General features: G+C 44.6%; 1 protein-coding gene across 15 annotated transcripts in view; it reads left to right on the top strand.

Moving 5' to 3' along the window:
* The window catches only part of LOC120943001 (nuclear factor 7, ovary-like), a 166985-nt gene that overhangs the window by 24593 nt on the left and 129465 nt on the right, over positions 1-12927 (top strand). For all 15 annotated transcript variants that reach the window (XM_040356020.1, XM_040356019.1, XM_040356022.1 and 12 more), the window contains exons 4-8: positions 295-747; positions 1356-1451; positions 2781-3014; positions 3109-3131; positions 6658-6818. In XM_040356020.1, the coding sequence (XP_040211954.1) occupies positions 295-747; positions 1356-1451; positions 2781-3014; positions 3109-3131; positions 6658-6818 (967 nt within the window). The remainder of the gene's footprint in view (positions 1-294; positions 748-1355; positions 1452-2780; positions 3015-3108; positions 3132-6657; positions 6819-12927) is intronic.

Consider the following 12927-nt stretch of genomic DNA (forward strand, 5'->3'; position numbering starts at 1 on the left):
CACGCAAGCTGTCCAAATGGGTCCGCCATTCAGTTTTTCAGGTCAACCTGAATTGCACCCGCCATTCCCTCTTATGGTGCCACAGATGTCAGGGGTGACATGCTTGCTGACACCCGCTGCTGTCCAATCCTGTTCGGGTGGCATTTAATACAACGTACAAGGTCGTCTTGTACGCTGGAAAATACTGTGTTTTAATCAAAGTTATGGGTGAATTTTCACTTGAACCTTGTATTACAAAAAGGCTTGTATATCACATTATATCCCTTGACTTTCTCTTCTTCCTCTCCCCCCTAGAAAATCAGAGTGGAGGTTCACGAAGCTCCAGGGAACAGCTCTGTCGTGGCCTCTGACGATTTTGCTGAAGAGTTGACCTGTCTGCTGTGCAATGAGCTCTTCAAGGATCCCGTCGTTGTGGAATGTGGCCATAACTTCTGCCGCACCTGCATTGACGAGGCCTGGGAGGGTCAGGAGTCCTTCACCTGCCCCGACTGCGAGGAAGAAATTACCGAGAAGAGATGCACCAGCAACAGAGCCCTGGCCAACCTCGTGAAGAAGGCGGCAACAACTCCCGCAAAGACCATAGTGAAGGAAAAGGTACCACCTCCTGAGAACTGTCATGTGCACGAGGAGAGGCTGAAACTGTTCTGCAAGGACGACGGCGACTTGGGATGCGTAATCTGTCGAGAGTCTCTGAAACATGCAAACCATTACTTCCTTCCCATCCTGGATGCCATGGGCGTTTACAAGGTAAGATGTGTTCTGGTACTAATAATCTTTAGAGGTTACTATGTTGCCTAGAGTTTGTGAACCTGACTATCAATCTTTGGGCTCAACCATGCACCGTAATATGGAATTCCCCTCACCCTTTAAAGGCTTTAATGGGGGTGTCGACTCTTCTGTGAAGGGTTTCCACAAGACTTTGGAGTTCTTTAGGAAAGAACATTTGTGAGGTCAGCTATTGAATGAGAAGACCTGGATGGAAATTGACATTTTAGCATATCCAATGGGGTTGAAATTGCTCTATGCAGGCCACTTACGTCTCCCCCTACACACCCCCCTCCCCCTTCATCAAATTGGTCAAATCCGAAATTTTTATGGAGCCTAGTTTGTGCACATGGGTGCAATCAGGCTGGAACAGGAAAGGCCCTTCCTCAAAACTTTTTGCACAAGGTTGTCTGAAATGTCTGTGTGGTGTGGCATTAACTGTACCCTTCACTGGGAAACACCTGAGCTCAGTCATTTGGAGGGGTTTCCACATACTTTTGGCTATGTATTGTTCGAGTTGGTCAGGATTGATTAGGTGTACTATGGTTGGAGGTAACCTGTTTAACTCATTAACTTTTTGTTCTCTACAGACCGAATTATCTTCTATGGTTACTCCCCTGGAAGATGCCTTGAAGGTGGCTGAAAAGATGGCAAAGCAACAAAACGAAAAAATTGACAAACACAGAGTAAGTAAAGGACTCCTCCCTGGCATCTTGTATATAGGTAGTTAGGCATATGCCTTTTAAGATGGCAAAAAAAAAATTTTTATTTGAAAGTCAGCAGCTACAGATACGGCAGCTGCTGACTTTTAAAAAAATGGACATTTACCTGTCCAGCACGCCCGCGATGTCAGCAGCCAAGGCTGAGCAATCACTCGGTCCTCGGCTGTTTCTGCTGTCATCCTCGGTGAGGGAAACGGGCAATGAAGCCTGAACAGTGTTTCCCAGAAGACAGCGGGGGGGGGACACGTCACAGGCTGGACTCTCCGCGGGGATCAGACTTGAAAGTAATGCAAATACCTGTCTCGGAAAGGTATCTGCACTCCCCCCTGAAAGGTGCCAAATGTGTCACTGGAGGGGGGAAGGGATCCAAAAAGCAGAGGTTCACTTTTTGTGTGAATCTCCGCTTTAACCATCAAGTTCACCCCTTTCCTACCCAGGCCAGCTTTCAGCGCTGTCACACTTTGAATGACACGTGCGCGGTCATGCTACACTGTACCCAAATGACATTTTTATCATTTTTAAAGATGGCTTTCTTTTTTTTTTTCAAATCGTTTTAAAGCCGAGTTCCACCCAAAATTTACCTTCTGCTTTTCGGAACCTTCCGTTGCCACATTTCAGGGGACAGCAGATGGCTGTGTAATACAGGTATTTGCTCCCACTTCCGGGCATAGATACCCGAGCCACTTGCTAATATCTACACTACTTTTGCGCCCCCCTCTCCGCTGTCTTCTGGGAGACGCAGCAGGGACCAGTGGGATAGCGCGAGTCATGCATTCGCAGTTGGAAACCAGGAAGTGAAGCCGCAAGGCTTCACTTCCCCATTCCCTTACAGTTGATGGCGGCGCCAGCACACAAAAGCTGAGCAATAGATCAGCTTTTGGCACCCTGGACATTTTAAGTGTTTTTTAAGTCAGCAGCTGCAGTATTTGTAGCTGCTGACTTAAAAAAAAAAAAAAAAAAATTCGGCAGAACTCTGTTTTGCTAAAATATCCTTCTGCCAGTCCCCGCTGAGGAATGCCGCTTATGACTCTCTCCTCACGCTATCAGCGTGACGAGAGAAATTACGATAACTGGCATTTCCTGTATAGCTGATCAGAGTGAAAACATGTTGAAGAGCCCATGTCCAGGGCACCTATCGCCACACGCCAAGAATGGGAGGAGGATATCCTCCCAGAACGAGTGCTCCTGCCTGTCCATTTCACTATACGGCGGGCGGGGACAAATGAAACCATTGGCCATGCATGCCCCTAACCAGCCCCCCCCCTGAACTGTAACACTTCTTGCCCTTCACAGACCAGCATGAAGGAGTACCGGGAGCACATTGAGTCTGAATTTGTGAAGATGCACAATGTCCTGAAGGAGCGAGAGGAGAAACTGCTGGGGAAACTGCAGACAGAGGGTGAAAGTCTCTTGTCAGAAATGGAGGACAATATCGCCAAGATACAGGAGAATATAGACAACATCAAAGAAAGCATTGCTACAGCCAGCGAAAAAATGAACGATGGAGACTCCATTTCTTTCCTGACCGTAAGTGTTTGCAGCCATTTTGAATTGGAATGTTCATCATTTTTGTTCTTTTTTTTGGATCTAACCATGATTATTATTTTTTTTTCCCCCGTAGGATATCAAAACCTTCATTAAGAAGTAAGTGTGTTTTTTTTCTTTTTTTTTTTTCTTGTATGTCCCTAAATATATCAATTATTTAGGTAGACAGATTAGTGATATTTTATATCCATTGGGTCTCTGCTTCTCCGTGCAGGTAGGTCATGGTTGGTGCTATTTTACTTGTATAGTGCCGTCAATTTACACAGCTCTTTACACATCTCTCATACTATGGCCAATATAGACAGAAGTCGATTAACCAAACAGCATGTCTTTGGAGCATGGCAGGAAACCCACTTGAGCAAAGGGAGAACATGCAAACTCCAGGCCGGTAGTGCCATGGTTGGGATTCGAACCAACGACCCCAGTGCCATCAGATGAAAGTACTAACCACTTGGCACTGTCTACCCATATGCATAAAGTTTTGGAAAATCTCACAGCACCCTGCCTCTCAAGAGCTCTCGGCTCTGATAAAAGTGGGATCACTTTGGAAGGAGTTATGCAAATACTAAAATATCCTAGTGGGTGTCAGTCTGGAGGAGTTGGCAGTCTGCGTTTTGCATAGAAAGCTTCTTAAAGTGGAACTTTAGTCCGAAAATTAAGTCCTTATCACTTCACCCCTTTGTTCTGTAAACCATTAAAAATAAAAGCCTATACCAGTGGTTGCAAACCTTGACACCCCAGATGTTTTGGAACTACATTTCCCGTGATGATCATGCACTCTGCAGTGTAGTTGAGCATCATGGGAAATGTAGTTCAAAAAACATCCGGGGTGCCGGGGTTCCCCATCACTGGCCTATACTGTTTAAAATCCATTAATACACAATCTCACCCGGCTCTGCACATGCTCAGTTGCGCTCGATTTTTCAGCACTGTGCCTCCAAATTTTTAGGCACAGAGGCCGATCTGCTGTATAAAGGTTTACTGCTGTTTACAGGGGCTTCAGCAAAATTGCAGCTTCTGTCAAGAAAATAGGAGCAATGCTGAAGGCAGTTTGCAGCACACACTATACCGGTGATGGCCAACCTTGGCACCCCAGATGTTTTAAAACTACAGCAGTAAATCTTTATACAGCAGATCAGCCTCTGTGCCTAAAAATTTGGAGGCACAGTGCTGAAAAATAGAGAGCAACTGAGCATGTGCAGAGCAGGGTGAGATTGTGTATTAATGGATTTCCCGTGATGCTGTAGTACACCACAGAATGCATGAGGAAATGTAGTTCCAAAAACATCTGGGGTGCCGAGGTTCCCCATCACTGCACTATACCATATTAGGGGGTGTAACGTGAAAAACATGGTTACATTCCCTTACCTTATTTGTTGCCATGTTTTTCCCTGTAGCTGCTTTTTAGTGTTTGAATCTGGCATGGTTGTACTTCATTCACTCATATATTCACTAGGATTTGTAAATGGAATGTCTACAAGTTTCACCTCCCGCCGTAGCAGACGGTTTCCCAGATCTCAATGGCTTTCAAATGCCGTGAGGGCGCCTCACTTTGTAGTCTAGTGTTTACTTCATAAACCCGATAATGGAGCCTACCTACATATAGACCTGGGGCTGGCATGTAAATCACATTGATATCTGTGCTTTGCATCCATGATGCGGTTGCAATGCTCTGCAGGCCTGAATGCAAAACAATGCACATTTTTTTTTTTCAGCTCCTCAGGTGTTTGGATTTCATTTTAGTCGGGTGTAGCAAAACTGAATACAGAGGCTTGTATAAATATTGATCGTTGCAGTTCTACATTAAGGCTCTGTTCACACTGCTGCGGCTTATGGTGCGACTTTGCCAGGTGATTTTCTGGTAACTTGAGTACAACTTGATGCGATTTTCAGGGAATGCCCGGCTAATCTTCCTGTTGTCAGGTCCAAATCACCTCAATGTAGATGATCCAACTTGGAATTGACTTCCATTAAAGTCTATGGGCACAATTCGGATAGAAGTCGCACATGAACCTTTCTCCTCCTTTCTCCTCCTTTCTCCTCCTTTCTCCTCCTTTCTCCTCCTTTCTCCTCCTTTCTCCTCCTTTCTCCTCCTTTCTCCTCCTTTCTCCTCCTTTCTCCTCCTTTCTCCTCCTTTCTCCTCCGAACAGAACAATTATGGAGAACTTGTCAGAAGTTATTAGGCTGATAACGGCTACGGGACTCCGTGCTTTGAAGTGATGACGAAACACTGCAGATAAGTGTGCCCAGCTAAAATTTCATGAATCGGGTTTACATCCACTTTAAAAAAAAAAAAAAAAATTGCTCAAAGCAAGCTCCTCCCATCCATCCATGTCTCCATTATTTGGTGAGAAATCACTTTGAATAACACCCCCCTGGCATTTGACTGCGGCCATCTTGGGCAAGGGCAGATGATTCCTGTAGCATGTACTTCCTGGAATCCATCTGCACTCGGCTCAGGTAGCGAGTGAGTGAGAAACTTGTAAAGTGCAACACATGCAAACTGAATCTCCCCTGGGCGCTGTATCCATTTCATGGGTAAGGAACCCCTTGACCTCAGATGGGTTTTAATCTTTCTCCTGAAGGCCAAGTGGTCCGACTCCAGTCGGATGGTTGGTAGTGCATTCCACAGACGAGGTCCCTGGACTGCAAATCTTCGATCTCCTTTGGACTTGTATCTGGCTTTGGGTATCTGGAGTAGGTTTTGATTGGTGGATCGCAGAACGCGATTGGAGTTGTGGGCTTTTATTTTTCCGCATAGATATTGGGGGGGCGTTTCCTTGAATACACTTATGCATTAGACAGAGTGCCTTGAAAGTGATTCTGTCTTTTACTGGCAACCAATGAAGGGATCTCAGTTTGCTGGTAGGAGTTTGCTTAGCTCAGCGAACACCACCTTCCCTTCTGAAGACTTCTGGGATGGATGGATGGATGTATGTATGGCGTTTGCCTAGGCCTGGGAACCAGGAAGTACCTGAAGAAATGTGTAAAAAAAAATTCAAGTAAATAAAATATACTTTCCTAACTATTTACTAATGCTTTGACAGCATGCGGATTACAAATGTTTGTGTGAAGTTCCACTTTAAGGAATGGGCAGCTAAGTGGTCCTTCTGTGTTCCTTGAAGAGTGTGCGTTTGCTATCAACACAGAAGCGCTGTGGGGATGCTTGTTCATGTTTTTTCACTGCAAAGATAAAAGGGCTATGCTTTGACTCTTCCATCACTTTATAAAATGATGCACTGATAACGCACCAGTGAAAAAGTCTCCAAGTCTTGTATGGTCTTTTAAGAGAGGCCACGTGGGAAAGAATTTTTCTCTTCGTTCATAGACGGACACAGCCTTCTTTGACATTAGAACAAGCATAACCCTAAGGTCAAAGAAGGCTGTGTCCGTCTATGAACGCAGAGAAATGGATTTTACGGTGTGTACAAAAATCCTATTTTGGTCAGGTGAGACTTAAATTGAATTATTTGGCCTCAACACCAAACGATACGTCTGGCTGAAATCTAATACTGTTCACCATCCAAATAACATCCTTGTTACTTGTGGTGTTGCACCCCTTTTCTTTGTGTATATACCTCTATCCCCCTACACCTTCTAATGCACTTTTCCCCTTTTCTTCCAGGTGTCAGGATGAGCAGAAAGAGGCCTTGTCACCTGGAAACACGGTCATAGAGAAGGAGCTGAGCGAAGAGGCTTACAAGGTGCCTGTTCTGGCCTCTATGTTTGAGGAATTGAAGACTACCGTCGTTCCCGCCGTCTCCTCCGTTTCCGCCGTTCCTCAAAGTAAGTTTTTTACCTTCTTTTGATTATGGATGATCTTTTCACAAGTGAGTGGTATGCTGTGCTTACGGACTGGGGTCCTGAAACTGCAGTTTACTGCCTGTTAATGGTGGGAGTAAAAATGACATTGGCTGTCAACGAGAGAGAAAAATGCTCAGCGTCGGTGGGGTAAAATATTGCCCCTGCCTTAGTGAGCGATCGCACCCCATAGATTTGGTGTTTGTGTTATGAAGTTTTTTGGCATTTCCATACATTCCGTGACCCGCTCTGCTTCTCTAATGGGCAGTTGAAAACTGGAGATTACTCCGCCCGTGGGGCCCCAAGATAAATTGCAGTGTGCCACAAAGTACTGTAATTTACTTCCCATTTAGAGCCACTGATGGTTTCCTCTTTGTCCCTGTTTTATGTGGCTGAACTAGGAAGCATCGGATGGTCAAATTTTTTTAGGATTGAGAGCTTTCCATATTACTGTTATACGCTACACCAGTGCTTAACCTTACTCCTCAGTTACCCCCAGCGGGTCATGTTTTGGGAACTTCCCTTTGATAAAAATGGCTCTTATCAATACCATGTCATTGATATTGATTTAAAGTCGCTGTGCATAGTAACGGAAAACATGACCTGTTGGGGGTACTTGAGGACCGAGGTTGAGAACCACCTGGCTACACTGTGGCCATTAGACACCTGGGTGGAGATCATCCTCTCGACACCTTTAGCTATCCCATACCCCATCCCTGCCCTTATGGCAGTGGATATTAAAGTGGAACTTTAGTCAGAAAATGAAGTCCCGCTAGATGACGTTGTGCAGGTATGACTATGAAAAACATAAGAGCCTGTACTGTTTAAAGTCCAGTATTACACTTCACCCTTCTCTGCACATGCGCAGTTTCTCTCTATTCTTGGCACTGTGCAGAAAATGTAAGGGGCTGATCTGACAGCCTAAAGCGGTGGTTCTCGACTCCTGTCCTCAGGACCCACTAACAGGCCAGGTTTGCAAGATAACTGAAATACATCACAGGTGAGACCACTTACTGCTCCAGTGATTGCAGTATTCTAGTCTGCGTTTCCTCAAGGTAATTAAAATCTGGCCTGTTAGTGGGTCCTGAGGACAGGAGTTGAGAACCTCTGGCCTAAAGACTTACTGCTGCTCAGGACCTCAGCAAAATGGCACCTTCCGGCAAGTAAAAACTGTAACAATGCTGGAGGAAATTAACACACAATCATTTTGGTAGCGGCATTATTAATGTGCAATGTTTGTTTCTTGCTAAAGAACTTTATTTTATCAAATTTGTAATGGGTGAAGTTGCACTTTAATCTTTGAGCTGCTTTTAAAGTGTAAGTTTACCTTTACCGGAAAAAAATCTGTACAGTGAACTTACACGGGTCCCCCTCCTCGGGCCGCCCCGCTGACCTGGACTGCAGTAATTTCTGGTTCTAAGCCCCGGTAGATCCGCGCTAGAAATTTTCTGCAGCCATGCGTCTTCTCCGTAGCCGACCGGACGGGCTGTGCGGCTGCTGATTGGTTAGCGCTGACCAATTGGAATGCTCAAAAACGTCTCTTGACGAGGGACGTTTTGGACATTCAGCTTGTATTTCTAAGCCCCGGACTCCTGGCGCGGATATACCGGGACTTGGAACTGGCGATTGCCACAGTCCAGGTCAGCAGGACTGGGGGAGGGGGGACCTGTGTAAGTTCACATTAGTTTTCTTTAAAGGTGAACTTGGCTTTTAAGAATCTGAATCCTATGGACCACCTCCCCGGGAAATGGTCGCATAAACACGTCTTGGCATGCAATGTATATGTGTACCTTTGTTGAAATGTGATTGCCGCATACATGTGACATACAAAAGGTTTGGACAAGGTAAATGATCTTCACTAAAAACCTCCTTTTCATGAAAATTACACTTTACAAAAATTAAATACATTGCATATTAAGTGTTCTAATTCTGCCCAAAGCTACCATTTCTATTACTACAACTAGAAAATGAAAATTCCTACTCGCTCTTATGGAGTGGCACAAGATGGTAGCTGTGCAGAGAACGATCAAGAGACGCTTGGCGGTCTGCTAGAAGCAGCGACGGGGTGCATTTTATTTTATCATTTCGTTCACACTGGCAACCGCTTTGAAATTCGTGCAACTTAACCTGAACGCACGATTCCAAAGCCGTTTTCAGTCTGACTTCGGGGGTGACTTGAAAACGGGTTCTTGCACAAATGTCAATCAAAGTCACCCCTGAATTTGCCAAAAGTAGTGCAGGACCTACGTTTGGAAATCGCTGTGGTGTCGCACCAATTGGGACGCTCCAATTGCCTGGTGGTCTGTCAAAACGGCCAACTTGTCAATCTCCAACCACGGCCATTCAAGTGTCTCTTCACCATCAGTAATGGGAGATTTGGACGCATTTGCTGTTTTAACAAAACCCTGGCTGCAGTACACAATGAGCGGACATTGTTCACCTGCTAGTAACCAACATGGCCGCCTCCAAGGCGGCAACAATTTTTTTTCCTTAGCCACTGTTCTGTCAAAACAGCCACGTCCTCGATAGGCTGCTGCTGTTCTGTCAAAGCGGCCAACTCGTCAAAATCTCCATTTACTGATGCTGGAGTCACCGGACGTGACTTGGTTGGGGATTTCAACGAGTTGGCTATTTTGACAGAACACTGACAATAAGCTACGATTTTGACCTGTCAAATCGCGCCGATATAAACGGAGCTAAACTATTGATTGGGATGAGGAGGCTGTATTCTGAATGCAAATGTTAATTTTAATCAGACCCACTGAAACACATGGACCCCAGGTTTAAGAACCCCTTCCATATTGGATGGTGTAACCCCTTGCAATAAATCTGCCACTTACAAAGTACGCTTTTTGTCACCGTATGCAGCTTTGGCCACCTCCTTGCTGCTCTCAAAGTATATAAAAAAGTCAACCTATTAAACACAAGCCAAATGGTACCTCAGATTGCCTCCTCCCTAGTATTTTATTTAAAATTACTTTTTATTTTATTTTTCGTATTTATTTGCGGTCATATATCTGCCCTAACCCCTCGGTGTATGTCTCTTCCCTGATGAATGTCATGAACGATGGGACAGGCATTTCCCCCTGCTCTGATATAAAAAAAAAGTGGTTAGCGTGGGGGTATTTGCATGTCAGCTCTGCGCTGTTAGTGTGGGCTCTAACAGCGCATGCGCACTAGAGTAACGTACATACATTTAATGCACACTTAAAGCTGAACTCTGGGCAAAAAACATTACTTATTCCTTAGTAACCGGTAATGATATAAATCCACTTTGAGCAACAAATGCCTCTGCAAACTCAAGATATGACCTTGTAAAAATAGCAGTGAGATACAGGACCTACCCTACAAAAGGGGGACAGAGTAGCCATGACCTCTGCACTACGGCATGGTTTCACACAGGATCTGGAAAAAGTACACAAAGTATACCAGGAGTCTAGTTAATACACATGAACGTGTTCATTTACACAATACTCGCTTATGCCGGAGTTCAGCTTTAATGAAGCGGCTCAGCTATCCAGGTGTGGCCAACACTTGGGTGATTCAGGGATTTCAGTAGCGGCTGAAGAGCGTTGGCCTGGACCTTCCAGTGGTGATCGGGAGCAAAGCAAGATCATCAGGTAATTTAAACCACTTAAGCTAACAATACGAATATTATCACTGTGCATATTTTATTGGAATGTTGCAGTTTAATTTCTTTTTTTGCCAGAAGAAACATTTTAACCTGGTTGTAAATCCTTGCATATGTCGAGTGAAATGACTGGGCTCGGGTGATGCACAGAGATTAAACCAATCCTCCTACATAAAGTTGTACCTGTTCATCCTCAGCCCTCCGTTCCTCTACAGCTTTTCAAAGTGCAGAATAAGCACCGCATTCTCTCTGCTGCAGGGGGCAGGGATCTGATGTCAAACACTGCAGATCAGTGAGCTGAGAGTAATCCGAGAACCCGGAAGGCATGGACACAGTCCCCTCTACACTGTCTTCTAGGGAAACATACACAGCTGAGTCTTTCACCTACTGGGTGCCGAAGGAAGAGACGGGGCTGTCGCTGAAAATTTTCATGCAGATGGTAAAAAAAAAAGGGGCGAGCAGACAAACCACACTAAGGGTTTTGCAATGAGACTAGTGCACACTATAGAGCAGTGGTCATCCACCCTCAGGGCCCGCTAACAGGCCAGCTTTTACGTATTACCTCGGAGATGCAGACTAGAATACTGCATTCACTGAGCAGCAAATTATATCTCCTGTGATGTATTTCAGTTATCTTGCAAACCTGGCCTGTTAGTGGGCCCTGAGGACAGGGTTGATGACCACGGCTATAGAGGGATATGTTTTGTTCATTTCAGAGAATTGCAACCGCTTCCCGACCAGCATATTGCAGTAATACGGCCAGGTGGATGCCGTTATATCCCAGATGGAAGTTCTATTTCCCACTTGTGTACCTCCTGAACACAGGTCATTGTCCATCAGTTGTACACAATGACTCGGTTATTCATAGCCATTGTGTACTATTGTGATCTGTGATTGGTCACAGTCATCACATGATACAGGACCAATCGCAGCAGTCCTTTACCATATAATGGCTGTGACCAATCACAGTAGTACACGGTGGCACAAGAATAAATGCCCTTCACAAAGTAAAATGATTGATAGTGTTGATCACTGTATTGACTATCCTAGTGTGGGGAAAAATCCGTATTGGCTCCCCCAGAGCAGCATAGTGTCATTATGGTGACACTACTGCTGACGATATGTTTTTTGTGTACAGTCACCAGTTGGTCTTCCTAATTGCCACCACACCAGCCATTATGGTGACACTGTACTGCTCTAGTGACCTTTGTTTTTTTGCGTAGTGTCACCATTTGGTCTTCCTGATCACCACCACACCAGTCACAGGGTGACACTGTACTGCTCTCGTGTATGTAAAAGTGAATTAAAAAACTTATTTTTATTTGTCAATAGTTTTTATTGTTTCTAGATGACAAAGATCATTTTGGTAAAGCAGCGAACAATCCTCACACGCTCCAAGCATGTAACGAGAGACAAATGTGAGGCTTAATGGGAACCTAGTGAAGACCATAACACACAGGTTAGGTCTGCCATGAGGCCCCTCAACACACTTAGACTTGTGTAATAAGGGGGGACAGTAACTGATTATAAACTACATATAAAGGGTTGGAACATCATAAACTGCGAGGCAACCCATCCGGCTAACCACCTAGTGAATTATGCAAGTGAGAAATAACGTGGTCACGGGTGCACAACATTACGAAGGTGGGCATAACAATAAATTGGTACAGGTGGCGGTAGTGCCTCTTACCCATATTGTGTGATAATTAAGGCACTTTAAACTCTCAAACATTACAAATGTCCCATATGGGGGACCATGTTCCCAAAAATATATACCCAGGAGTGTCTGGGTTAAAAAAGAAGCCAAACATGATGCCAAAGTTTTCACATAATTGTGAAAGGGAAAGAAGGAAGCTGAATAAAAGGCTCAATCCATGTGGGAACCCTGTTGGTCATCGGGGACCTGTAAATGGGTAAGGCAGGGGGACCATATTTTATCGGAAAGGGGTTGTTTTTCACGCAGAACGCTCACTATCTTTTCATTTAGCATGTTCCACGTACTTTTACGTTTTTAATGCAATGTCTACAACGGGGCTTTTCCATGCTGTGGCAATGGCAACTTTGGCCACTAGGAACATAAAGTATATTAACGTCTGGGTAAGTCGGAACATTTTTACACTGGTTTGTTCAGTAGGGAAAAACTAGCGTCTTTGACAATGTTAACCATTGTGACCAAAAATATATAAATGTGTGAAACCCTCATCCAAAAGCGGCGAATGAAATTTTATATCTTGGTTTTCAAAAAAAAAAGTGACCCAAAATTACAAACTCGCCATACCTCTTACTAAATACCTTGGACTGTCTACTTTCCACAACGGGTCATTTTGGGGGGATTCTTGTACTACCCTGATATTTTCGAGCCTCCAATAATTATAGGCTTGTCAGTACATCACAACTGATTTTCAGATATGTATTCCAATGTTTGTAAGCTCTTTCACACAGACTAATATACACTGATTTGAG

Source organism: Rana temporaria, chromosome 6 (assembly GCF_905171775.1).
Source record: "Rana temporaria chromosome 6, aRanTem1.1, whole genome shotgun sequence".
In the NCBI taxonomy this organism is placed as follows: Eukaryota; Metazoa; Chordata; class Amphibia; order Anura; family Ranidae; genus Rana; species Rana temporaria.